Raw genomic sequence first — 26,543 nt, forward strand, 5'->3', positions numbered from 1 at the left:
CCGCGGCCCCAGCCGCGAGCAGCGCCGGCCACTCCGGGGGACGCAGCCGCCGCGAAGCGCCAGGCGGCCGGGTCAGCGACCTCGGGGGGCCGAAGGAGACCCCGGGACCCTCGGGGCGGGACCCGGGCCGACCAGCGGCGGGGGCGGCGCGGCGCTGCAGGCGGACACCCGGCGGGGGGCACCGCGCGGGGCCGGGCAGAGGCGCGGGGGCCGCGATGGGCCGCCACCGCCTGCTCGTCTGGCTGTGCGCCGTCGCAGCGCTGCTCTCGGGGGCGCAGGCCAGGGGCACCCCGCTCCTGGCGCGGCCCGCGCCGCCCGGTGCCTCCCGCTACAGTCTCTACACGACGGGATGGCGCCCGCGGCTGCGCCCGGGGCCGCACAAGTAAGCGCGGGCAGGCGGCAGGCGGGAAGAGGGAGGGATGGGCCCGCGCGCGCCGCCGCTCCCACCTGCCCGCACCCGCGGGGGGCGTTGAGGCCCCGGGCACCCCGAGGCCGCTGCACAGAGGGGGCGGCGCCCGGGGCCGAGCCCCTGCCCAGGCGGGCGCCCCACGCTCCGGGAGGTTGCGGGGCTGGCGAGGAAAAAGGAACCGAGGGGGCCTGGCGCGGCGGCTTGGGATCCTGGCAGTGCCCGCGGAAACCTTTCCAGCGAAGTAACATTTTCCAGCTGCGCTGTGTGCAGACTCCGGGCGAGCGGACCAGGTGGAGGGAGAGGAGGAAGGGCGGTCCGCGCGCTGAGCACGCGGGGCTCCCCCGCCCCGGGCCTCCCCTCTCTCCCCTGGCCCGGCCAGGTAGGAGATGGAGCTGCGCATCGGGGCGGCCGCTCCCCTCTCGCAGTCAGCCTGGCCCCAGCAACCCATGGGAGCCCCAGCGTGGCCGGGCTGCAGAGCCAGTGCAGGCTCCTGGCTCCGGGCCTGTGCTGTGGCACAGCCGTCCACAGTGGTCAGCTTATGCCAGGCAGCCACCTCCTCAGCCCTTGTGGCTCATCAAGGAGCCTGCTGCCCCCGCCTCAGCTTCTGGTGTTTCGTGGGCAGTGGCTTGCGAACTGGCCTCAGTTAAGTGGGCTGGAGGCTCTGCCTGGGGTGCTGGCTGAACTTGAATTCTAGCTGAATTTGAGAGCTGTTGTAGGAGGGAGAGTACCGACACTCAGTGGGCCTGGGTACATCACAGCGAGCCTCCTGGAGGAGGTGGTACAAGAACTGCTCTGAGAGTAAGGGAACAGGACCAAAGGCAGGGGCTGCAAAACTACGAGGAGAGGTGGATTTCCCCGGGAGCCAGGCAGGGAGGAAGGACAAGACGTGGTGCTCTCAAAGGAGTCACTGAGTGGGGACTCAGAAGCCTTGAATGCCAAGATAAGGAGTTTGGAATCAGCGAAGGATGGGGGGTGTGGCAGGGCACTTGAGGGAGAATCCGGGCTAGCCTCTTCCCCACGCAGCGACGGGCAGCCACATCAGGCTCCTGGTTCCAAATAGTGCTTAGCCCAAGGGCCACCCATCAAGGAGGCTGGAATCAGAGACCAGCAGGGGGGCTGGACCCCAGACCAAGGGCGTTGGCTCCCGGGGACACGGAGAACAGACAGAAGAGACATAGGGGTTTGGAGCCCTGCTGAGGCCCACAGATGGAGGTGGGAGGGTAGGCGCCTCTGTGGGCCTCACTCAGCCAGATATTCCAGGGGTGCCATTTTCTCCTGTAGGGCCCTCTGTGCCTATGTGGTGCACAGGAATGTGACCTGCATCCTACAGGAGGGAGCGGAGAGCTATGTAAAGGCTGAATACCGGCAGTGTGGATGGGGGCCCAAGTGCCCCGGGACAGTCACGTAAGTGCACTCCTCACCTACACACTTGGAATCTCCTGGCACAAGCGCCAGTCCTGCCTTCAGCTGAGAGCAGCTGCCAACTCCACAAGGGGCTTCTTGGACTCCAGAGAGCCCACCTGAGCCCCCATACAGGCCAGAGTAGAAGGCGGCCCCAGAAAAGAGGGTGCCAAGGAGGACCCCAGGGATTTGGGCTTGCAGCAGAGCATCACCCACACAGACGGGCAAGCTTGGGTTGAAGCCCAGGAACCACAGAGGGACAAGGGGAAGGTTCTGTGGGCAGAGGCAGCACAAGGCTAGGAGGAAGTAACAGAGGCAGAAGGTGAGGGGAGAGGAGGGAGCAGAGGGCCCCTTAGGCAATGGGTGATGCCACAGGGGGGCCTGGCAGGCCCAGGGAGGACTGTGGTGACCACAAGGAGGCAGGCCATGGGGCAGGGAGAGGAAGCCAGAGCAGCAGGGCTGCACATGAGGGCCTCTGGGGCTGCATGCACACGGGATGCACAGCTCTGTACCTGGAGAGGTTCGTGTGTGTGTGGAAACAAACCTGTTGTCTCTGGTGTGTCAGTGGGTGAACAGGTACGTGGCTGAACACGTGAGGGCATGGACCCTCGCGAGCCTGCCTGTACCCCGGACCTTCCCTTCCCTGCTCACAATCAGAGGTACCCATCCATCTGCCTCTCTGACCAGAGCCGAGGTCCCGGAGCAGGCTAGAGAGGAGTGGAAAGAACTAAGGGGAGCAGGTGGGAGCCAAGAGTGGCCCCCAGGGCAGTGAGGGGGCTGCCAGCGCCAGCTCCAGGGCAGTGCCCCTCCCTACCCACAGGGAGGGCTGGGGCTGTGTCTGAATTCTCCCAGGTGCTACTGCAGCCTGAGTGGAATTTCTCATGGCAGCAGGAGCTAGAGGGGGTCCAAGTGGTCTTGGAAGTGATGGGGCAAAATTCCTGCTTCTCTCCAAGCTACCAGGATGGGTGGGACTTCTACCTGCATCCTTCCCTAACATGACTGTGAGCTTCAGGAAGACCCACCCCTGTCACCTTAAACACAGAAAAAGTAAAGCCCTGGGGGTGGTATGGAGGTGGGGAGATACCCAGCCTTATGCAAGTGTCTGAGGGCGGCCCTGAGTGCCAGCTAGGGGGAGGAGCACAGCCCTCAGGTGCAGGATCCCGCTCTCTTGCCCTCCCTGGCCCAGGTACCACACAGTACTCAGACCCAAATACAAGGTTGGCTACAAGACAGTGACAGACCTCGCCTGGCGTTGCTGTCCCGGCTTCACTGGGGAACGCTGCCCTGAGCACCTCACGGACCATGGGGCTGCCCCACCCCAGCTGGAGCCTGAGCCTCAGATTCCTTCGGGGCAGCTGGACCCAGGCCCCAGGCCCCCTTCCTACAGCAGAGCAGCCCCCAGCCCTCACGGTGAGTCTGCCCAAGGAGACCCTCCAAGGTGATTGGGTTTCTTGGGCTCAGTGGCAGGGGCAGGGAGGGGACTGATCCCAGGCTGGCTGAGCTCCGGCATGGATGGGGAGGGGCAAGCCCCAAGCCCCACCTTCACCCCACCATAAAGCTGAGGGGGTTATGCCCAGTGAGAAGGTAGGCTTAGAACAGAAAGTCTCGGCTGGGCGCGGTGGCTCACGCCTATAATCCCAGCACTTTGGGAGGCCGAGGCCAGTGGATCACGAGGTCAGGAGATCGAGACCATCCTGGCTAACATGGTGAAACCCCATCTCTACTAAAAATACAAAAAAATTAGCCGGGCGTGGTGGCGGGCGCCCGTAGTCCCAGCTGCTCGGGAGGCTGAGGCAGGAGAATGGCATGAACCCGGGAGGCGGAGCTTGCAGTGAGCCAAGATCGCACCATTGCACTCCAGCCTGGGCGACTGAGCAAGACTCTGTCTCAAACAAACAAAAAAAGAACAGAAAGCCTCTTGGGTGGCCTGGCATTGTGACAAGCTGAGAGGGTGAGGCCAGTGATGCCCCTGGGGCTCTCTTCTCTTTCCCAGGAAGGAAAGGCCCAGGGCTGTTTGGTGAGCGGCTGGAACGCCTGGAGGGTGACGTCCAGCGCCTAGCTCAAACATATGGTACCCTCAGTGGCCTGGTGGCCAGCCACGAGGATCCCAACAGGATGACTGGTGGCCCCAGGGCTCCTGCTGTCCCTGTGGGCTTTGGGGTCATCCCTGAGGGGCTTGTGGGCCCAGGAGACAGAGCCAGAGGGCCACTAACACCTCCCTTGGACGAGATCCTAAGCAAGGTGACAGAGGTGAGCAACACTCTTCGGACCAAGGTGCAGCTTCTAGACAAGGTGCATGGGCTGGCACTCGGCCATGAGGCCCACCTGCAGCGGCTGCGGGAAGCCCCACCATCCCCGCTCACCTCCCTGGCCCTGCTGGAGGAGTACGTGGACCGACGGCTACACCGACTCTGGGGGAGCCTGCTGGATGGCTTCGAGCAGAAGCTGCAAGGCGTCCAGAGTGAGTGTGACCTGCGAGTGCAGGAGGTACGGCGGCAATGTGAGGAGGGTCAGGCCGCCAGCCGGAGGCTGCACCAGAGCCTTGATGGCCGGGAGCTGGCCCTGCGCCAGGAGCTGTCACAGCTGGGCAGCCAGCTGCAGGGCCTGAGCATGGCTGGCAGGGGCAGCTGCTGTGGCCAACTAGCCTTGATCAGTGCCCGTATGGATGGTCTTGAGAGGGCCCTGCAGGCAGTCACCGAGACCCAAAGGGGCCCCGGTGCCCCGGCCGGGGATGAGCTTACGAGGCTCTCTGCTGCCATGCTTGAGGGAGGTGTGGACGGGCTGCTTGAGGGTCTGGAGACGCTCAATGGGACAGAGGGTGGAGCAAGGGGATGCTGTCTGAGGTTGGAGATGGGGGGGTGGGGAGTGGGCGGCTTTGGGACCATGCTGGAAGAGCGCGTGCAGAGCCTCGAGGAGCGCCTAGCAACATTGGCTGGGGAGCTAAGCCATGACAGCGCCTCTCCGGGCAGGCCAGCTCGGCCCCTCGTGCAGACAGAGCTGGCCGTGCTAGAGCAACGGTTGGTCTCACTGGAGACTTCGTGCATCCCGAGCACCACCTCAGCCATCCTGGACAACCTGGTGGCAGAGGTGAAGGCCTGGCAGAGCCGGAGTGAGGCCCTCCTACGCCAGGTGGCCAGCCACGCAGCACTGCTCCAGCAGCTCAATGGCACTGTGGCCGAGGTCCAGGGTCAGCTGGCAGAAGGGACAGGCAGCTCACTCCAAGGCGAGATCACTCTGCTCAAGGTCAATCTGAACTCAGTGAGCAAGTCGCTCACAGGCCTCAGTGACTCTGTCAGCCAGTACTCTGATGCCTTCTTGGCTGCCAACACGTCCCTGGATGAGCGGGAACGCAAGGTGGAAGCCGAAGTCCAGGCCATCCAGGAGCAGGTCAGCAGCCAAGGCTCCAGGCTTCAGGCTGGCCACAGGCAGGTCCTGAACCTGCGTGGGGAGCTGGAGCAACTCAAGGCTGGTGTGGCCAAGGTGGCCAGTGGGCTGAGCCGCTGCCAGGACACAGCCCAGAAACTTCAGCACACAGTGGGACACTTTGACCAGCGGGTGGCACAAGTGGAGGGTGCGTGCAGGAGGCTGGGCCTGCTGGCTGCGGGCCTGGACAGCTTGCCCACTGAGCCACTGAGGCCCACAGAGGGCCTGTGGAGCCATGTGGACCAGCTGAATCGTACGCTGGCCCAGCACACACAGGACATTGCCCGCCTCCGGGATGACCTACTGGACTGCCAGGCCCAGCTGGCTGAGCAGGCGCGGCCAGGGCAAGCCAACTAGACAGGCTGGCCAGGACCCAACCCCTAGATCCCACCAACTCGGGGAACATCACCCCAGAGCCCAGTCTTATCCAGCAGTGCCTTCCAGCCTTCCCTGGCTAGCCCAAATGGCACTAAGGAGGCCACTGAGGGAATCCTCCATGTGGCTATCCCAGCCACCAAAACCCATGCGCAGTGCTGCACAAACTGGACAGTTCCGGACAGTGGTCAAGGCAAGGATGTCGTGCTTGAAGACCAGGGTGGACTCGAGAGATTTCACATTCCACTGTCTGCAAATCAGTGTCTGGGCAGCCAGCTGCAGGGCCTGAGCGTGGCTGGCAGGGGCAGCTGCTGTGGCCAACTGGCCTTGATCAGTGCCCATATGTAAGGCCTTCAGAGGACCCCGCAGGCAGTCAGTACCAGCCTCAGCAACTGTGCAGAGACCTACAGGCCCACAGCCAGTGGCCTGTCCACATTGCCCTGTGCCCACAAGCAACAGTCCACAGCCCTTGGTGGCTTCTGTTCCTTGTCCCCTCGGCTTCTCTTTGCAGCCATCAGGACTAGGTTTGTGCAGGAAGTTGATGCCCACTGGAACTCTCCTCACACCTGGCAGCTTCACGGATGCTGTATCTGAACTAAGGACCAGAGGCTGCCAGATGTTTCTGGCTCTTCACATGTCCTTCAGGACAGAACAGAAGCACAAAGACTCAGCCAAGAGTTCTCTTTATTCCCTTTGATCCTCCCCCAAGGTGAGGGCTTAGGCAGCTGTAGAACCCCAGGAAAGAACGGAATCCAGGCAATCTGTTTAGAGACCCCCCCACTCCAAATTTATCCTTTTCCTTTCCTTCCCCTAAGATGTTTCCAGGGACCTCTGGTGCCCACACTGTCCTCTTCCTTCCACTTGGGGGTGGGGAAATCCTTCCTGCGAGGTCAGGGCATTTCTCTACAAAGCGGCCTGAATGAGGCCAGGCCCGGAGAAGGAGCCCCCAGCTGGAGGAAAGGGGCTCCAAGCCTTGCTTTTAACACCCCTGCAAAACCCCCACCCTCCCAGGATGTTCACAAAAGGTGAGAAATTCAGGTACGAAACCATCATCAATGGACAACTTGAAAATGCATGTTCCTCAGGCCTATGTAGTTCCCAGAGTCTCTGACACCGGTCTCTGCTGAGGCTCCTCAGTTTCCCCCACAGCAGCACGGGCCCCACTGTGCTGCTCTTCAGGTCCCCACAGCCCTGCCTTTGGTTCCTGGACATTTGGTATTCTGCCCTCCACTCTGGTACTATCGGAGTAGGGCAGGCTCTGGATTAAAGCTTTTAGCCAGTCCAAAGCTACTTTCTTCAAAGACAGTGGGAGGAGAGGTTGCTGGGACATCAGCCCTGCTTCCCACAGCTCCTTAGGCAAGAGCTTACCCAGCAGCTGTAAGCACCAAGCTGGCCAGCAGAGGCTGAGGGAGGACTGTCAGGCCAACACCTGCCCCAGCTGAGTTTGGGACTGTCCTTAAGGGAGGTCTGGAGAGAGGTAGCAGCAGCAGCCGGACGGGGAGCAGGCCAAGCCGGAGCCACACTGTCAGCCTGCAGGTGTGGGTGTGTGTCATATGCTGAAACGCCAGGACACCAGCAAGGGAGATGTGTTGGCAGTGATGTCTGGCTTCAGAGGGTACAGTCCTGGCTTCCAGACAAGGGGCAGGGAGAACACTGTGTCCTTCCAGAGGCTGTACCACACTCCCACTGCTGCCACTAAGCCTTCACTGAAGCCTCAAGCCTCGGTAGGGCCTCCCTCTTCTCCCTGTCCTATCAAGAGTTACAGCAAGGTCCCAGGTTGACAGGGAGACAGGTATCAAGGGCATAGAAAACCCTGCAAGGAGGCCCGGCATGGTAGCTCATGCCTGTAATCCCAGCACTTTGGGAGGCCGAGGTGGGCAAATCACTTGAGGTCAGGAGTTCGAGACCAGCCTGGCCAATGTGGTGAAAACCCATCTCTACTAAAAACACGAAAATTAACCAGGCGTGGTGGTACATGCCTGTAATACCAGCTACTGGGGAGGCTGAGGCAGGTGAATCGCTTGAACCCGGGAGGCAGAGGTTGCAGTGAGCCAAGATCATGCCACTGCACTCCAGCCTGGGCAACAGAGCAAGACCCTGTCTCAAGAAAAAAAAAAAAACCTGCAAGGGCCCAGATGACAAACTAATTGCCCCAGGCCAGTGCCACACTGATGCCTGGAGCAGCTGCAGCTTAGCTGGCAAAAATAGGACGGGGAAGATGGGGGAATCTCTCTAGCTGGCAACCAACCAACCTGCAGCCCCCTCCTTCCCCTTCAGTGGGTTTGCCCCATGACACTCCAATTCCCACCATCCTATACCCCAGGACACCTAGTCAGTCCTGGGCCGGGCCAGGGAGAAGCCAGCCAGGGCAGGTTCAGTCCAGGGTATCAAGGTCCACAGCAGGCAATGGCTCCCGCCAGTAGCAGAAGTTACTGTATTCAGGGTTGGCCAGGTCTGTGCTGGGGCCACGGGCCACAGGTGGGAAGAGGAGCTCGACCACCTCACCAAGCCGCTCATACCTACAGGCAGGAGGGGGCCAGCACTGAGCCTGAGCTGCCACCAAACCACAGCCTCAGCCATGGGAACCCAGAGGAAGGGACAGGCTCCCCGGTAAGAGGTGAAATTGGGGCCCGGGGAGAAGCTGGGGCAGGGGGACGTGGCAGGGTATGGGGAACGTGGCAGGGTTTAGCCTCACGTGGATTTGTGGTTCTTTATGAGCTCCTGGATGAGCTCTCCCCGGGGGTTGACCGTGAAGATGCGTGACTCAGGCAGGCCCACCTGCCGGTAGGCAAAGACGTCCTGTGGGAGACAGGAGCGGCCCATGGAACAGAGGCCTGCAGGCAGCTGGGGAGAGGTGGCTCAGCAGAGTGGAGGGGACACACTCACGTTGGGCCTGTTCCCAAAGGCAGCATAGAAGGGCTGTGCGTGGGGCAGAAACAGCTGCTGGATGTCACTCAGGCAGGCGACCTTGAACACCTCTGGTTTCTTCTCAATCACCTCTCTGGGGGGGCCAGAACCACAGCAGGGAAGGGGGCCAAAGTAGGGAAGAAGGCAGAGGGGATGGCAGGCTCAGGTGACGGGGGATCTGACCCCACCCTCCTTGCCACCTGAGAGCTTAATGCCAGCCTGCTAAGGCTGGCCTGGCAGTGGGCCTGCCTCTCCCCACCAGGGGGCCATGGGCTTGTATGTGTAGGGGTGGTTACCTGTGGAGGGCAGAGAAGAGGCTGCTGGGAGACAGAAGGATGGGGCCCTTGGGGAGGCTACAGCCCCCTTCGCTCACCCACTGCAGGTACCCCTTGGTGAGGTCCGCCATGCCAATGGCCCTCGCCGAGCAGTACAGGAACTTGTACCCATTTCTGAGAGTGGGGGACAGGGTGGCATAGAGCCATCAGAGACCAGCCAGCCCCCATTTGTTTCCCTGGCTTTAGCCTGCCCAGCCCAACTGTGGGACTCTGATGTTCCAACCTTTGCAGGGAAGGGACTTGAAGAGAATGGCCAGGCAGTGGACTCAGCTGGACGGTGCACAGAGTCCTGAGGCCTGGGTGGACCAGGATGGAGAGGGCCTCCCCTCCGGCCTCAGGCCAGTAGATGGGCCCTGATCCTAGAACACAGCCCCAGGGAATGAGCCTTTCGCAGAACTGCGGGCCAACAGAGAGGTCTCAGCACTACAGGCACCTGCACTGGCGGCCTCCCTTGTGGGCCCTGCTGGTCCCCAAGATGTCCTGTCCTGTCCTGTCACTCCCTCTCTAGAGCTGGGGGCCTTGCCTCAGCCCCAGCACCAGCCCAGGCACTCACAGGTGGATTTTGTGATAGAGACTGGTGATGCCCTGGTGTGTCCAGTCTTTCCCCAGCTGGGGCAGGATATGGCCCAGAGCATCCGACCTAGAGTGAGAGAAGAAGGGTTATTCCAAGGCAGCTCCATGTGGCCCTGCTCCAGCCCCAAGATGGCCCACCAGGAAGGGAGGGCTCCTCTCACTCCCCACCACACCCAGCACAGAGGGAGGCGAGTCCACAACCCCTCTCCCTCCCCTTCCCACAGCCAGGTGGGCCTCACTTGGTGATGGTGCCGTCGATGTCAGAGATGACCACCTTGTCGTCCCATTTCCATAGGTAGATGGTGGCCTTGCAGCGGCAGGTGCCCTGGTACTGAGTTGTCACACTGAACACCACATCATTGGCACCTTCTTGCAGGTTCAGGCGCCGCTGAGGCCAGACAAAGGGGGGTGCGTTGTGATCGATGACAGCCAGGCACTGCCTACCTCTCCCCTTACGCTGTGGCCTCCAATCCCCTCGGGCCTCTCATTCCCCTCTTCCTCCTAGCTCAGAGACCCTTCTTGGATTCATCAGAGATAGCCACGCGCAGACATATCCATGTGGGCAGAGGGTGGCCATGCTGATCAGGGCCCTGTCCAGTGCAGGCCACAGGAGCCCTAGCCTCCCTTCACTCCCCTTTGAGATGTAACTCACAGACAAAGCCGCATCCATGACTCCCTGCCCGGGATTCCCAGGCCAGCCCCAAGGCCGGGGCTGCTGTTGGCAGGGAGACACCCCCCTCCATAGATGGGGGTCCTGTGGGGATCTCCATAGGAAGCCCCTCCTTGGGGCCAGGGTACCTGAGTCAACACTGTCCTAAGGAGAGGCCTAACCCTGTACTTGGTCCATAGGGAAGGATCAGGGCCACTTCCCACCAAAGCCCTGAGTTGAGTGTGAGCTCCAGGGTACCAGACAGATGGCAGCTGCTTTGTACTGGCTGGTCAGCCCCTCCTGGACACCTCCCTGACCATGGAGCCACAACCATGAAGAAAATATGTTCTTGGCCGGGCGTGGTGGCTCACGCTTGTAATCCCAGCACTTTGGGAGGCCGAGGCGGGCGGATCACGAGGTCAGGAGATCGAGACCATGGTGAAACCCCGTCTCTACTAAAAATATAAAAAAATTAGCCGGGTGTGGTGGCGGGCGCCTGTAGTCCCAGCTGCTCGGAGAGGCTGAGGTGGGAGAATGGCGTGAACCCGGGAGGCGGAGCTTGCAGTGAGCCGAGATTGCGCCACTGCACTCCAGCCTGGGTGACAGAGCGAGACTCCGTCTCAAAAAAAAAAAAAAAAAAAAAAAAAAGAAAATATGTTCTTATTCCAGAAGCCACCAGTTACTGAGCTTAGAGAAGACGTGACTTGGGGCCAAGGGTTGCCAGAATCTGAGGGGCTGTCATCAGCATTTGATTCTTTTTAGTGTTGCTTCCAAGGGCTGACCTAGAGCCTGCTGGCTCACTACAGGTTGATATCTTAGGAGGACCTAAGAGACAGCTTTCCCAGTGTCTGACAGACAAATGGGCTGGCATGAGAAGAAGTGAGCACCCTGCCCTTGGAGGTATTCAAGTGGAGGCCATCAGGGAGGCTCCCAAGGGGATAGATTCTGGCCTTTGGTGAACATGTGGCTCCCTGGAGCCAATTCTCAGCCGGGTCCTGAGGGACTCTAAGACAGAATTAGCTCAGCCCCTCCCCAACCTCCACACAGACAACCCACACTTACGATCTGATCAGAGGAGAGGCGGAGGGACTTCTTGTAGGTAGGAGTGGAGGGTGGAGTGGAGGGTGGCGTGGAGGGTGGCGTGGAGGGTGGCAAGGAGGGGATCTCGAGGATCACAGGGCTGTCTGGGGCATCGTCATCACTGCTCAGGACTTCTGTCTTCTCCCTGTGGACCGTGCTGGCTCTCAGGCCATCTCCTCCAACCAAAGGGCCTTCACTCCCAGGAGATGCCAAGAAGAGGCTGGATCTGTCCCCGCCATGCCAGGGACTACCCAGGGTATCGGTGATCCCTCCCTCTAGGTGCAACCCATTTGGAGTGGTGGCAGACACAGGGGTGCAGGCTGGCAGTCTCCACCCAGCCAAGTGACAGCAGAGGGTGTCGAGACCCAGGGCTGCTAGCCCTCAGTGCCTGCCTTGGAGATAATTTACCTGAAATACCTAAAGTGTATCTCTGGGCTTGCTCCCAACCCCACCTGCTTTGGTTTCAGTCAGGCCATCCTTAGCTACTCTCCACCCAGCCTTAGGCAGCTGGGTCACTTCAGATGTGGAAAAAGGAAACAAAGTCAGTTGGCTTATTTGGGCTGGGAGAGGCCCTGCCCCTCCTTAATAGGGATCCCCTTGTCTGCAGCAGGAGCCTGAGGACCTGTGCCAGCTCTGCCATTTCCTCGTTGTGGGCCAGGAAATGTGTCTCTAGGCCTCATTTTTCCCACCTGTAAAATGGGGCCATTTCTCAGGAGAAAGAAAAGGTATAGAAGTGCTTGCGGTGGCTCACGCCTGTAATCCCAACACTTTGGGGTGCCAAGATGGGTGGATCACCCGAGGTCAGGAGTTCAAGACCAGCCTGACCAACAGGGTGAAACCCCGTCTCACTAAAAATACAAAATTAGCCAGGTGCGGTGGCAGGCGCCTGTAATCCCAGCTACTCAGGAGGCTGAGGCAGGAAAATCGCTTGAACCCGGGAGGTGGAGGTTGCAGTGAGCCAAGATCGTACCACTGCACTCCAGCCTGGGTAACAGAGCCAGACTCTGTCTCAAAAACAAACAAAAACAAACAAAAAAAGAAGTGCTTGGTGCTTGGGGAATGACAAAAAAAAAAAAAACCCACAGCTGGAGACAGGGTGCTGGCTCCTCCCTGCTGCCCCCCTGCACCCAGGGCCATCTTTCCCAGGCGCCCACTGCAGAGCCCCGTATAGGGTGTCTCACTCACCCCTCCTGCTCCTTGGCTGCAGTCTTCTCCCTCTGGGCACTGCGCTGTGGAAAGAACATCCATTAGTGAATCCCACCTCCTGCCCTGTGCTGGCCCTGGCCCTGCCCCTCGACTGGGACCACCCACCTCCTCGGCCAGGAAGTCCCTGCGTCGCCAGGAAAACCACCATCGCCCACCCTTCCGGGGCATCTTCTCCCTCTCCAGCTTGTCCATGGTGCTCTGTGGGCAGATGAAAGCCATGGCAGTGTTTCCTGCACCACATAAACAACCTACCTTACGTTGTTCTTGGGACCCTCCACGCATGAGCCCAGAGTCTGGGCCAACCCTAGGGCAAGGTGCTGTCAACATCTGGAAGCCAAGGAAGTGTGCTCACCTCCATCCTGGGATTCCAAGCAATGACTTGGGTGAGCTCTGCTCAAAAGACCAAGGGCTATTCCTGCCCCCAGCCCCGATCCCTAGCTGTAACCCAGCCTCAGCCTGGCCTCCAAATCTTGTGGATCCATTCCTCTACTAGAGTAGTTAAAAGCAATGCTTTGGGAGTTTCTCAAGATCTGGTACTCCCTATGCTGTGACCAAGTGGCAGCAGGGAGAACAATCTTTAGCCGGTACTCCCCTCAACCTCCAAGACTGCCCCAGGCAACCTCCTAAGGTCGGTGATCCTATTCCACGAACAGCCCCCTTTTCCGTGTTACCATAACTGTCTGGTTGGGGCAAGTTGACCTTGTGAAAAAATGCTGATTAGATCTATGCTATTATAGATAACCCCAGGCAGAGCCCAGGCCAAGGCCCATCTGGGGGACACACCAGCATCCTACAGACCCAAGTCAGGAGGATGTGGGCTTGGGCTGGGAACAGCCAGGGGGCCCCCTTGAGCTGGGAACAGGCTGGTTGGGCAGGGGTCTCTCAGGGTCCTCAAGCGGTGGGTCTGTCTGGGTAAGGTGAGGAGATCCAAGCAGGGAAGGGACCCTCTTCCTTCCCACAGACTCTGGGTCCTAGCTCAGACCCTGTACCAGCCAGACGACGAAGCTGTCACCCAATGGCAGTGACAGCTGTCAACATCTGTTAGTGATGCCCTGTGGGCAAGCCAAGAACAACAGGCCACGCCAGGTCAGTGTGGTGCCTTGGATCGCTCCCAGAGGGGCCGGTGCAGGTTGGCACAGGCTGGCACTGCCCAGGAGGGCACCATCCTCCATGAGTAGGGGAAGGTGGCTGGGAAGACCAGGGAAGAGGTTCTGGGAAGAGTAAAGAGGCTATGCATACCCTCATTCCTTTCCCCCTCTGGGCATCATACATGCTGTTCCCCACCCCTGGCCAGCTCAAGGCCCACCCATCCTTCAATCTCTGCGCAGCAGGCACTTGCTTATCAAACCCCCTTGCCGTAGGCTCTGCAAGCACTGCACACCTGTCCTTCCCAGCACTCAGGGCTGAATTATATTCATCTGAGTGAGTCTTTGGTTAACTTCGTCTTCCTTCGAGAGCAGGGATAATTTTGTTTCGTTTATTCATGACTGTCCCCAGCCTAGGCCTGGGACATAGTAGGTACTCAAGAAATGTGTGCAGATAGAGAAAGTAAGCACCCTTCAGCCCAGCCTGGAGGAATAGTCTTCAGGCAAGGTGAAGGGTGCAACTTCCATTTGCCAAACCCTGTATTTCAGATCCAAAGGCTTCCCCATATTTCAGATGCAAAGGCTTCCTGCTAAAGACTTGTCCTTGTTTAAGCATCTGTTGGATTTTTCTTCCCCTCTGGTTTGTCCTGAGCTCCTGTGAAGTCAAGTTTAAATACAACAGGATTCGGCCAGGGCCAGGAAACCAGGGAAGGGTGGGGCAAGGCTTCAGGGACCTGTGTCGCCTCTCCCAGAGTGAATCCTGCAGCCAGCCAGCCCCTGGCCCCCAGGCCCATCTCTGCTCACCCTTCACGTCCTTGCCAAGGGTCTCCCTGCCCTGAGTCTATGGCTACCTTCCCCAGCAGGGGCAATGGTACTCTAACCATTACCTTGGGCAAGTTTTTCTGGAAGGCTTGCAGGGAGAGGATCATGGGGGCAGCCACAGCCCAGTTATAATGCCTAGAGAGACAGAACAGGGCATCAGGCTGCAGCAGCTGCAGGGTTGTGAAGAGGGAAATGACTCTCCGGCCACCAGCAGCCCCAGCTCTGGGACTTACTTTCCATTGATTTTCACCACTAGGTTTGGGTCATCCAAAAGTCCGGGGTTTTTGGTGAGGTCCTGGTAAGAGACGCTGTGCTGGTTGAATTTCTCTGGGCACAGAGGCAGAGAGTGAGGGGTGAGGCTGGCACATCCCATGTGACCCGCCGCCCCAGCCCCCTGGTGCTCCCCACTCTGCTGCTCACCTCCTGTCGGTTGGCTCTGTAACCTGGCAGTGTTCCTCCCTACCTGTGGTTTTTACACCTGTTCCCACCCCAGGATTCACAGGATAACTCACAACTTAGCATCAAGCATTTTGCTTCACGGGGACTTGGGAAGGTCCAGCCCCTGCTGGCGGAGTGTGGGCTGCACAAAGCAGAGAGCTGCAGGGAAGCCCAGCCTCCCACCTCTACTGCCCCACCCTCACGGTCTTCCCTGCCCTACCCATCCTCTAGGCTCAGCACCAGTCCTCAAAAGGGCTTGGCCATAGTCAAACATACCTAGGGAGATGTCCCGGCTGTCAGCCAGTCCACCACAGAGGGACAGTGCTATTGTATCCACTGTGTCCAGAGTGGGTTCAGATTCATGTTCAGGGTTGGGGTCCCTCAGGGACTTCTGACTGCTGGGTTCACTCCATCTTCTGGCCCCCAGCCCGGAGTCACTGCAGGCAAAGGGGCCAACAATGACAAGAATACGAGGAGGGTGGGAGATGGGTCCTCCCTCCTCCCAGGCCCTTGATAGTGGACCCTTGGCCCCAGGAGCCCAGACCCAAGACACCTTGGCATCCAGAACCCAGGCACCTTTGGGGGAAGTAAAGCGCTGCATTCTCAGAGTCCAGGGAGGGCAAGTCGTCCAGGTAGATGTCACTGGGGCCCAGGTGCTGGCTTCTCTTTGCGGAGCCTGAGGGTTGAAGAGAGGATATCTGTAGAGCTGACATGTGCTCAGCAGTGTGGACAGTAAGTGCCCTCTGACTCTGAATTCTCTAAGGCAGTGCTGCCCAGCAGAACCTTCTGCAGTGATACAAATGTCCCATGTCTGCACTGTCTGATATATTAGCTGCTAGCCTCATGTGGCTATTGGGCACACTTAAAATGTGATCACAGTGTGACAGAGAAATGGAATTCCAGGCCGGGCGTGGTGGCTCACGCCTGTAATCCCAGCACTTTGGGAGGCTGAGGCGGGTGGATCACAAAGTCAGGGGATCGAGACCATCCTGGCCAACATGGTGAAACCCTGTCTCTACTAAAAATACAAAAATTAGCTGGGCGTGGTGGCATATGCCTGTAGTCCCAGCTACTCAGGAGGCTGAGGAAGGAGAATCGCTTGAACCCAGGAGGCGGAGGTCACAGTGAGCCGAGGTCACACCACTGCACTCCAGCCTGGGCAACAGAGCGAGACTCCGTCTCAAAAAAAAAAAAAAAAAAAGAAATGGAATTTTATATTTTAATTGCAATTAATTTAATTTAATTTTAATTTTTAATTTTTATTTATCTGTCACCCAGGCTGGAGTACAGTGGTGTGATCATAGCTCACTGCAGCCTCGAACTTCTGGGCTTAAGTGACCCTCCTGCCTCAGCCTCCTCAGTAGTTGGGACTATAGGCACATGCCACCGTGCCTGGCTAGTTAAAAAACATTTTTTTTTTTTTTTTTGTAAAGATGGGTTCTCACTACATTGCCCAGGCTTGATCTTGAACTCCTCAAGCAATCTTCCCACCTCAGCCTCCCAAAGTGCTGGGATTACAGGCATGAGCCACCATGCTGTCCCTAATTTGATTTTAAATAGCCACATATAGCCAGTGGCTACCGATTTGGACGGCACAGGTCTCGTGCTTTCCTAGTGCTTTTAGATAAAGCTGAGCTTGTGAGCTGGAGCCATCTGAGTCTGCTCATCTGCCCGACTTCCTATTCCGGCCGTCTTCCATTTCTTGCTGAAGGCATGCCAGCTGCTTTCAATTTCTGGACATGAAACTTCTCTCCAGCCTTACATCCCTGGCACATACTGTTTCCTCTGCCTAGAATTCCCTTCCCCTGCTCCTCACTTGGCTGAATCTTCAATGTCTCAGCTCCAACATCACCTTCTCAGAGGGGCCTTCTCTAACCACCTGGTTTAAACAGCTCCCATTCCAACCAATGGCTATGCCTGTGGCACGCCCTTCCACACACGCAGCATCTGTCTCCCACACTGCACTGTGAGCCTCATGAGGCTGGTGCCAAGAACAGCACCTGGCACACAGCAGGTGCTCAAAATGTACTTGAAGTCCCAGCACCCACCCAGGGGACAGAGAGAGGCCAGGGAGGCAGTGGGAGAGACCCAGCGTCACTCACCTTTCCCCCTGGAGACCCTCTCTGGCTGCCCGGTGAGAACTGGACCCTCCAGAGTGGCCCAGCTCCATGACTTGGAGGCAGGAGGGAGGCCCATGTCCCCAGAGCTCTGAGTCTTGGTTTCCTCTGTCTCTGGGGTGTGGAGAGGGGGACCCACTAGAGTGGGATCCTCTGTGTCAGGCTGAAGGTCAGCACCAGCCTCTGTTTGCTGGATTGGGAGTCCCAAAGGGTCCACGCCGCCAGCCACAGAAGTAGAGGGAGTGCTGGGTCCTCCCCGAGGAGGAGAGGTTGCCCCAACTCTGCCTTCAAGGACCACTGAGGACTCGGGCCGCTCAGCTCTGGCCACCTTCAGTGGAACAAATGGAGGAAGATGTGGGCCAGGGCAAGGCCTGCCGCCCATGCCCCACAAAGCTTTGAGGGCGGTGGCCCGAGTTTTAGTCCCTCCAACCCCGACCCATGGGGGCCACAGAGCCCCTGAAAGGCAGGGCCTGGGGTTGATACAGAGGGACTTACCTTAGGCAGCCTCCCCCAGGCCCACTGCATGTGGGATTCAGCTCTCAGGGGACTGGGCTCCGGGGTCCGCACCTCCAGCTCCGAGTCGCTCTTAGGGGATGTTAGCTCACCTGCTGAGAGGCTGCAGGAGACATATTCAGAGGCCTTGAGCCTGCCTACCCATCTGCGCTGCTGCCTACCCCAGCCAGGGAAAAAAATATGTGCAACCTATATTTATGCCTGTGTTGAATCCATAATATATAAGGAATATGTAAAGATCTAAAGAGTATATAAAAATATGAATAACTTATACTAATCAACAAGAAGAAGACAATCCACTAAGTAGAAGGATGGGAGGGAGGGAGCGAGGGAGGGAGGGAGGGAGGGAAAGGAAGGAAAAAAAAAGAAGATGGCAAAGTTGTAGCTGGATTGCCTAATGGGGCATAGGGTTTCCATTTGAGGGATGGAACGTTCTGGAACTAGATAGTGGTGATGGTCATTCAACACTGAATGTACTTAATGCCACTGAATTGTATACACTTTGAAATAGTTAAAACGGTAAATTTATGTTATGTATATTCTACCGCAATTTAAAAAATCAATAGAAGACTTGAACTCTTTACAAAGGAAAAATACGAATGGCTGGTAAACACATTAAATGGGTTCCGTGTCATTAGTCATCAGGAAAAATGCAAATGGAAACCTCAGACCTTGATCTGGAGTCCCGGCCCTGCAGCCCACCTGGACTCTCACCTGGCCTGGGGGGGCCACTCGCCATCCGAGTAGGGGTAGATGTCTTTGGGCTGCGGTGAAGACTTCTCTTCCAACTGGACACTGCTGAGGGGCCACAAGGAAATGGTCACTGATCGGGCAGGATGCCCCAGGCAGGCATGAGAGCCTGGACATCGGGGGCTTGGTAAGGTGAAGCAACTACTGCTCAGAGAGGTCAAGGCCCTTGCCCAAAGTCACATAGCATGAGCAGAGGAAACAGCACTTGAACCCCCAAACTGGGGTTCAAGTCCCTTGGTCCTTACACACCCTGGGGGCTCTGGCCTCAGCTTTTCCGGCAGGGACAGCTCACTCTCAGTGCCTGCCTCCAGTTCCTCCGGACTAGAATCAGTTGCCACTGTATCCTCCTTCTGCTTGGGTTTCCTCCTGCGACGCCTCTTCCTCCGCCCAGTGGAGGCCGTGCCTGCCATGACGAGGCCCTCAGGCTCACTGGCAGTGCCCAGCTGGGAGTCCGAGGGGAAGCCAGACAGACCCCCCCAAGGGATGGGTGAGGTGCACAGGCCGGGAGGCACATATTCCTGTGAAACAGACCAAGAACTGAGGTGGGGGGCTGACCCTAGTGGGACTGTGCTCACCACACAGTCATCTTGAGCCTTGCCTGGGTCCCAGCCCTGGAGTGAGCTCATTTAGGGTCAGGAAAACAGGTGTGGAGGCACCAGCCTGGCCCTGTAGCCACTGCTGGCCTCAGAGCTCCCCAACAGAGGCACCTGCTACCCTGGCAGGCCAGGCAGAGATCTTGGCATCAGCCTCCGATCTCCTCTGCTACCCAAGTCTATGACAGTAGACATCTACTTCTGCTTTAAGATTCAGCCAGATGTCTCCTCCTCCAGGAAGGAGCCTTGGCTATCCCTCTCCCAATTCCAACATCCCTCGCTGCAATGACCAAACAGTTCATCATCCATTGTTTACGTGTCTAGCTCCCAGATCAGTCTGGAACTTTCTTTGAAGGCAGGGGTCACCTGTCATCTGAGTCTATTGCACAGTGTCTGGCATACAGTAGGGACTCAAAGTTTTTCAAGTTCTGTTTCAACTCCTCTGCTGGCTTCTGCCAGGCCCTGCCTCCCCTGTGAGAACACCCACCACTTACACACTTCTAGGTTCCAGCCGCACGGAGCTGGCACCAGACCCGGGACAAGCCAGATGTTATACTTCCCAGCCCCTTCTTCAGCGCCCGCCTCCTCTCCAAGCTGCCTGGGGAAGGCCTCCTTTTCATCCCACAGGGGCCCAGCTCAGGGGTCCAGTCTTCTGAGAAACCTTCCCCAACTTCTCAGTAAGTAGAGTCAGCTGGTACCCTGGCCCCTTCCTCTGGGCCCCCACAGCATACCATGTATGCCAGAGGCCAGCCCCAACTGATACCCCTGCCTCAGACCTCTGCTGGTAGGATGCTCCCAGGGAAGGGCGAGGATGGTGACAAATCCCAAGGCTCTGCTCAGAGGAGGCACAGGAAAGGGGTGGGCGGGGCAGGTGCTGTTAAGAGGGCAGCACTCACCTCATCGCTCTCCAGCTCCTGAACAAAGAAGGCCTCCCCGCTGTCTCCAAGCTTCATGTGCAAGTCCACAGGCTCCCCATTGATCTCAATGTCTACCTGCAAATGGAGAGCGGTGGCAGGGACATGGGCCCTCACGCGCATGCTTCCAACCACAGGCCTCCTGGCTGGTCCTCCAGTGGCTCCTTGCCACCCCAAACACCGTACTTGCTGGAGTTCCCTCCCTCCAGACCTCAAATGCCTGGCTGCTCCCCATGAAGGGGGGCTCTGCTGCATCTCCCCTTCCTCAGAGAGGCCTTCGCTGAGCTCCCTACCCATCTCTCCCTCACTCACACTGCCCCACTGTCTGAGCCTCATTGCACTTGTCACCGTCTTGGTCTTCCTGTGTATTGCCTGGTTTCCCAGCTCTTCCCTCTCTCACATCCACAAGAATAGGGACATGATCTCTCTTCTGATCGCTGTGTCCCCAGCCCCCAGGTTATTGACTGCATGAACAGTGGTGGGAATTTCGGTGTACTGGCCCTTTGTGGAGTGTTTTCTATAGATTATCTCATTTAATCTTTGCAACCCCTTGCAGTAGCTCCTATCATTACCTCCACTTTATAGATGAGGAAACTGAGGCTTTGGGGGTTTGAGTAATTGGTTAGGAGGCAGCCTCACAGCAAGTGAGCCTAAGAAGCCAAAAAGGCTGAGTCTAAAACCCAAGCTACTAGCCTCTCAGATATACTGTTTCTCATCGGCTACCCTTTTCTATTAGGATCCTGGAAACGTCACAGTTGCCTCAGTGTGAATCTTGATTCACACCCTAGACCTTGCTGCTAATAAAAATCTCTGCTGTGCTTGCCTGAGCCCGGTGAAGGTGGAATGGATTTATTTATTTATTTATTTTTATTTATTTATTTTTTGAGACGGAATTTCGCTCTTGTCGCCCAGGCTAGAGTGCAATGGCACAATCTTGGCTCACTGCAATCTCTGCCTCCTGGATTCAAGCGATTCTCCTGCCTCAGCCTCTGGAGTGACTGGGATTACAGGTGCCCACCACCACACCCGGCTAACTTTTGTATTTTTAGTAGAGACTGGGTTTCACCATGTGGGCCAGGCTGGTCTCAAACTCCTGACCTCAGGTGATCCACCGGTGTCGGCCTCCCAAAGTGCTGGGATTACAGGCGTGAGCCACCATGCCGAGCCTGAAGTGGATTTATTAAGAGAGAGAAAGTAACATTTGAGTGTTTCCCACATAGCTGGCCCTGGGACAGTATTATCAGTTGCTATTGACTTGTCCCACCAGCATCATTAGGCAGATAAAATCATATCCATTTGTGCAGGTGAAGTAACTGGGCTCAGAGGCATGAAGTGACTTACCAACAACACACAGGTAAGGTCTTAGTAAGCTGAGCTAGGTCTGATGGCCCCAGCACTGGGATGAGCCCTACTGGTCTGTTTCCATGAGAAACTAACTGTGAATCCTCCCAGACCAAAACCCCCAAATCAACCCAAAAACCTTCAAAGAAAGTACAAACGAAGGGAAGCCTGTCCAGAGGACAGATCCCCACCTAAGGGAGGCCCCAGGTCCTGTCCTGGGACTGTAGTGGCTGTCCCAGCTTAAAAAGTCCACTCTACAGTGGCCACCTCAGCCAGCCTGAGCACTCACCACCTTCTCCCGTGACCGCAGGACGCCCAGCTTGCCAAAACGCACGTGGAAGGGTGAGCACCGGAATGAGCCGTCCACCTGCTTCACCACCAGCACGTCAATGCCGCCGCTCAGCGTGGCTGGGTTCAGGCCCCGGTACAGCTCCTTCACCGTCCCAAACACCGTCTCTGCCAGCTGCCCCACGTAGTTCATGGCTGGTGCTGGCAAAGAAAGGCAGTGGCTTGCACAGAGGTCTGCTCCAGCTCCTCCACAAGAAGCTCCTGCAGCCTGACCACCCAGACCCCCAAGTTTACATTTGTGTCACACCTTGGAGTGCCTTCGCACAGATGGCAGCAGCCGTGCGATGGGAGGTACACCTGTAGATGTGGGTCTAACCCCAGCTTGCCCACTGCCCTGCTAAGGGACCCTTGGGCAGCCGCCTCCTTCTCCAAGTGCCGATCTCCACAACTGTAAAATAGGGCACAAGGTAAAACAATATCCAGTTGCCTCGTGCCTCTAAATGCCATGACTGATGATAATGACCACAGTGTTCCGTGGGTACAGCTCATTTCATCTTCACAACAACCCTGTGGGGCTGGCTGAGCAGGTGTCATTATTTCCTGTTTACAGATGAGCCAGCAGAGGCTCAGAGAGGTGGAGTGACCTGCCCAGAGCCTCATAACTATGAAGGAGGGAACCTGAGATCTGAACCCAGGTTTGTGTGGTTCCACTGGGATGGTCCAACTGTGAAAACAGGAGGGGGTGGGAAGAGGGGGCAGCCTCATTATCATTAGATAGCAGGCTCAGGGCCCTGCTGGATAATGGGTGACTGTGCTAATGAGTGCTCTTCTTTTCCCAAGAAGTGGGAAGGAAGGAGCCTCCACTTTTCCATCTGAGAAATGGGCTCAGCTGTCTTGCTATCTCCTGGTCCTGTGAGTTGGAAGGTGTCTTGCTGGGCGATTGTAGCTGACTTATGGGGGACCAAGGGTGGGAGCACCCCAGGTACTCAAGGCTCTGTTCAGCCCCATTCCTGGGGTCAGATGCTCAAGGCAGAGCATCCCCTATAGCTGGGGGCTTAAGGCCCCAAACTACAAATTCCTTCCCAGTTTCCCTGGTGGGAAGCCTGTCCATGTGCAGTGTGACCCCAACGGTGTCCAGGCTATAGTTCTCAGACTCCAATTTCAACCCTAACCCCAGCTCCTCAGACCAGGGCTCAGCTGGCTAGGCGCTCAGACCCACAGTCAAGCCTTCGGCTGGCCTCAGCCCACTGAAGCTGCTCCCTCCCCCAGTCAGACCGGTCTCTCCAGCTTTCCCACACCAGACAGGGCTGGGTAAGCCCGAAGCAGGAGGCTGAGGTGGCCTCAGAGAAAAAACAGGGCTATGATGAGAGCCTCCTCCAAGCTGGCACAGTGCCTGCCCCAGCAGCTTCAGGTGATCACCTCTGCCCTCCTGGCCAGGCCAGTGGCCCGCTTCCCCTCTGCCTGCCAAGATCCAGACTGTCCCACCTCTACAGGGCACTTTCTTCTCTCAGACCCTGGGTCAGAACCCCTGGAGGACAGCCTGCCATGCAAGACCACTTAGCAAAGAAGCTAAGTGACTTACCCAAGGTTAAGTGACTTTATAGGTGTGGAAACTATTCAAGCCCTTCTAAGCCGACAGGCCATGGGTATAGGGAGGGGAGAGAGGGAGTAAAGACTCATATCCAGCCCTCCTGACTCTAGAACATGGTCTCCTTCCACTCCATGCTTCCAAACCACCCAAGAGTTGGCTGCATGGCCCATGGCCACTTCTGCACAGCCCTGCAATACCCTGCACTCAAAATGTGGTATGCACCAGCAACAAGCATCAGCATCAGCATCACCTGATGCTTGTTAGAAACAGAAACTTAGGCCCAACTCAGCCCTACTGAATCAGCATCTGCATATTTTTCCTTTTTTTTTTTTTTTTTTTTTGAGACAGGGTCTCATTCTGTCACCCAGGCTGTTGTGCAGTGGCACCAAAATGACTCACTGCGGCCTCAACCTCCCAGGCTCAAGTGATCCTCCTGCCTCAGCCTCCTGAGTAGCTAGGACTACAGGCATGTACCACCATACCTGGCTAATTTTTAAATTTCTTTTGTAGTGACAGGGTCTCGCTACGTTGCCCACGTTGGTCTCAAACTCCTGGACTCAAGTGATCCTCCCACCTTGGCCTACCAAAGTGCTGGGACTACAGGCGTGAGCCATTGCACCTGGCCTAGCATCTGCATTTTAACAGGATCCCCAGGTGATTCCTGCAGCCTTTCATGCGTTTGAAAGGAACTGCTTTTGTGTTCCCAGTCCACAGCCTACTCTTAGAAGAGCCTAAACGACAAGACCCCCACCTCTACAGCAGTTCTCAGATAATGCCACATCCTGCCCATCCTGGGACATCGGATGAAGCAGTGGGTTCTTTCAGTCTATGTCAGAGCATCACAAACATAAGACACAATTAGAATTGCCAAAGTGAAAATGGGATAAAATGAAACTCTTTGGACCCCTAACATGTCACTCAAATCAAGTTTATCTGCAAGGCACCTGCCATGTGCTCAATGGGACATTTCCACTTTGGTTTCTCCCTACCTAATGCCAAACTCTGAATATAGGTCTGGGGAGACAGAGTGGTGACTCTTAGTGGGCATACCTCTAAACCACTGTGCCCAGGAAAAGCAGAGAGGACTCCAGAGGCTTCCAGGAATTAAGGAGCAAGCATGGGGAGGGGCAGAGCCAGGGTTGGGGCAAAGGTCCATCCAGCTGGAGGCCCAAGCCTGAGCTTTCTGCCCTATTAAGGCCAAGTGCAGTTTGTCAGCTTCGGCATTACTGCCCTTTGGGGCCAGATAATTCTTTGCTGGGGGATGGGTGGGTGCACTGTAGGATATTTAGCAGCATCCCTGGCCTCTGCCCATTAGATGCCAGTAGCACTTCATCCCCCGCAGCTCCAGGTTGTGACAGCCAAATTGTCTCCAGACATTTTTAAAAGTCTCCTGGGGGACAAAATTGCCCCCAGCTGAGAACCACTGATCCAGTAGAAAGGGCTGAATAGCAGAGATGGCACCCAGGGTCCTACTCGGATCCAGCCCTGGAGTATTTTCAGGCAAGTAACTGGCCAGCCTCAGTTTCCCCTTCTGTGAACCAAGGCCTCAGCTTTTTAGACCCATTTCAGCTCTAATGTCATGGGAGTCCAGAATTCTCTCCTCTCTCTGTTCCCCCCACTTCACCAATGGATGTCCCCCACATCTGCCTGCTCAGCATTTTGGGGGCCTCCTGTGAGCCCGCCTCTGTCTTCACCTATCCCTTAGGCACCCCCTTTTCCCAGGACCCAGCTCTACTTCCTTGTTCTTTTCCAGACAGAGGAGAGCTCTGCTTGGCTCCCCTCTATCACCCTCCACCCATAAACTAACATGTCTAAAATCAGCCACTTCACTCCTCACACCTTCCCAGGAAGCCGAATACCCCTTAGGACTAGTCACTACCCCTCCCTCCCTCTCGAGCCCTCTGAATCTTCTCCCCCAATTTCCTGCTCATCCAGCCCCTCCTTTCTCCAGCTGTCCTAGGTTAAGACTTTATAACCAGATGCCCAGATCACGGGTGGCCACAGGACATTAGGAGAAAAGGCACCAGATTATCTGGGTGCTGATCCCCACTCTGCCATTTGCTAGCTGTGACCGTGGGCAAGTGACTTCATCTCTCTGACCCTCAGTCTCAGCCTCCAAAATGGGAATAACATCAGGCGCGTGTAACTAATGACTTTGTGTAAAGCCCTGGAATGCAATAAAAGTCTGTATGTGACACCTATCAGCAGCAGCATCATGACAGCCCCACTCATGCAGGCTGGTCCTGTGGGCACTGCAGGTCATACTCTGATGAACTGCCCCTGCCAGCAGTTGAGAGTTTGGACTTCTTTTATTTATTTATTTTTTTGAGATGGATTCTCGCCCTGTCGCCCAGGCTGGAGTGCGGTGGCGCGATTTTGGCTCACTGCAAGCTCCACCTCCCGGGTTCAAGCAATTCTCCTGCTTCAGCCTCCCGAGTAGCTGGGACTACAGGCGTGTGCCACCACGCCCGACTAATTTTTTCTATTTTTAGTGGAGATGGGGTTTCACTGTGTTAGGATGGTCTCGATCTCCTGACCTCATGATCCACCCACCTCAGCCTCCAAAGTGCTGGGATTACAGGCGTGAGCCACGGCGCCCAGTGGAGTTTGGACTTCTTAACTTGACATTCAAGGCCGTGCACAATGGTGGCGCCACTATTTGCAAAACTTGCATGTGTGCTCCACGTAGGCCTTACACCCCACCTTGGGGACGTTCACAGGCCTTCCAGGCTAGACTACAACTCTAGCACAGGGAAGCCAGAGCAAGCTGCCCTAGGACTGGGCTCTCAGCCCTCGGGGCTCCCAGACTTGGGTGGATGAAGGGTGTGGCTCTCCACTGAGGACCAGAGGGAGCAGGAGAGTAAGCACTCCTAGTGCCCCAGTAGAGAGAAAGCGCCACCCCAGCCCCCAGCAGCTACAGCATCTGACCTGCCCAGTCTCAGGGCAAGCAGGGCAAGGGCCAGACACTGTTTTGCAACTGAGGACACTGGGTACCAGAGAAAGTGGCTGTCCTCCTCAAGGTCACACAGTCAGGCTGGGGTAAAGCTGGGCCAGCCTCCCCTGGGAGGTTTCGATGTCTCCTCTCCAGACTCTACGTTTTGGGTGTCCAGTGGGCCTGCAGCCGCTGGGCCAGGGAGAGAGGGACAAAATGAGGCCAGCCCCTCCACCCCTGCATCCCCATGTTATAGCTAGAGGTGGACCCAGGCCCGCGGACAGGAAGGAAGGAATGTAGGATGGCAGGAAAGATGGGCAGGGCGGGAGGGGAGAGGGTCATCTCTTCCCCCTCCCCCGAGTTGGGCCCTACCTGGGGAGCTGCCCACTGGAGCTCCTGGACTCAGAGCTGCTGCCTCTACCTGCGTGCACAGGCTCCACAGGTGAGTGTCTTCGGCCCTCACTCACTTGGCGCTTCCGGGTCCGCTAAGACAGGGTGAGATCACGGCTCCACTCCTACGATCCTAGTGCAGCCTCCACAGGCCCCAATCTGCCCAGGCTCCACTCCCTGAAAAGACCCCGCCCCCGCTCAGAACCACGCCCAAGGCGCCCTTTGGCCTCTAAGGCGGGGGCGGGGCCAGACTTCATGCCCCGCCCACAAGACCCCGCCCCAAGTCCCTGTGCCACCGCCTGTCCCACCTCCAGAAAAGTGTGGATTTCGGAACGGGGCGGACCTAGTTCCTCCCAGATTTGCTTCCAGCTTGCTGTGTGATCTTGGATGAATTCCTTCCTCAATTTGATC

The 26,543-nt window shown here is 57.2% G+C and overlaps 2 protein-coding genes across 3 annotated transcripts; one reads left to right on the top strand and one right to left on the bottom strand.

The window, feature by feature from the left end:
- Positions 1 to 30: 30 nt before the first annotated feature.
- On the top strand, positions 31 to 6,894 carry EMILIN3 (elastin microfibril interfacer 3). The gene is made up of 4 exons (XM_032142671.2): positions 31 to 382; positions 1,691 to 1,813; positions 2,997 to 3,220; positions 3,804 to 6,894. Exons 1-4 carry the CDS (start codon positions 216 to 218, stop codon positions 5,588 to 5,590), a joined length of 2,301 nt encoding a protein of 766 aa, XP_031998562.1. The 5' UTR covers positions 31 to 215; the 3' UTR covers positions 5,591 to 6,894.
- On the bottom strand, positions 6,810 to 26,293 carry LPIN3 (lipin 3). 2 transcript variants are annotated; one of them, XM_032142670.2, is made up of 20 exons: positions 26,115 to 26,293; positions 21,221 to 21,420; positions 19,573 to 19,668; positions 18,333 to 18,601; positions 18,048 to 18,128; positions 17,316 to 17,436; positions 16,806 to 17,148; positions 15,280 to 15,379; positions 14,980 to 15,140; positions 14,499 to 14,592; positions 14,331 to 14,400; positions 12,464 to 12,556; positions 12,338 to 12,381; positions 11,135 to 11,297; positions 9,663 to 9,811; positions 9,404 to 9,490; positions 8,812 to 8,964; positions 8,495 to 8,609; positions 8,304 to 8,407; positions 6,810 to 8,127 (listed from the first exon to the last, which is right to left on the bottom strand). In XM_032142670.2, the coding sequence occupies exons 2-20, from the start codon at positions 21,410 to 21,412 to the stop codon at positions 7,983 to 7,985; spliced, it is 2,580 nt and encodes an 859-aa protein (XP_031998561.1). In that variant the 5' UTR covers positions 21,413 to 21,420; positions 26,115 to 26,293; the 3' UTR covers positions 6,810 to 7,982. The 2 variants fall into 2 exon arrangements, with proteins under 2 accessions (XP_031998561.1, XP_031998560.1); XM_032142669.2 differs by having other exon boundaries at positions 18,048 to 18,131.
- Positions 26,294 to 26,543: the final 250 nt, after the last annotated feature.

This window comes from Hylobates moloch, unplaced genomic scaffold (genome assembly GCF_009828535.3).
Source record: "Hylobates moloch isolate HMO894 unplaced genomic scaffold, HMol_V3 SCAFFOLD_21, whole genome shotgun sequence".
Lineage (NCBI taxonomy): Eukaryota > Metazoa > Chordata > Mammalia > Primates > Hylobatidae > Hylobates > Hylobates moloch.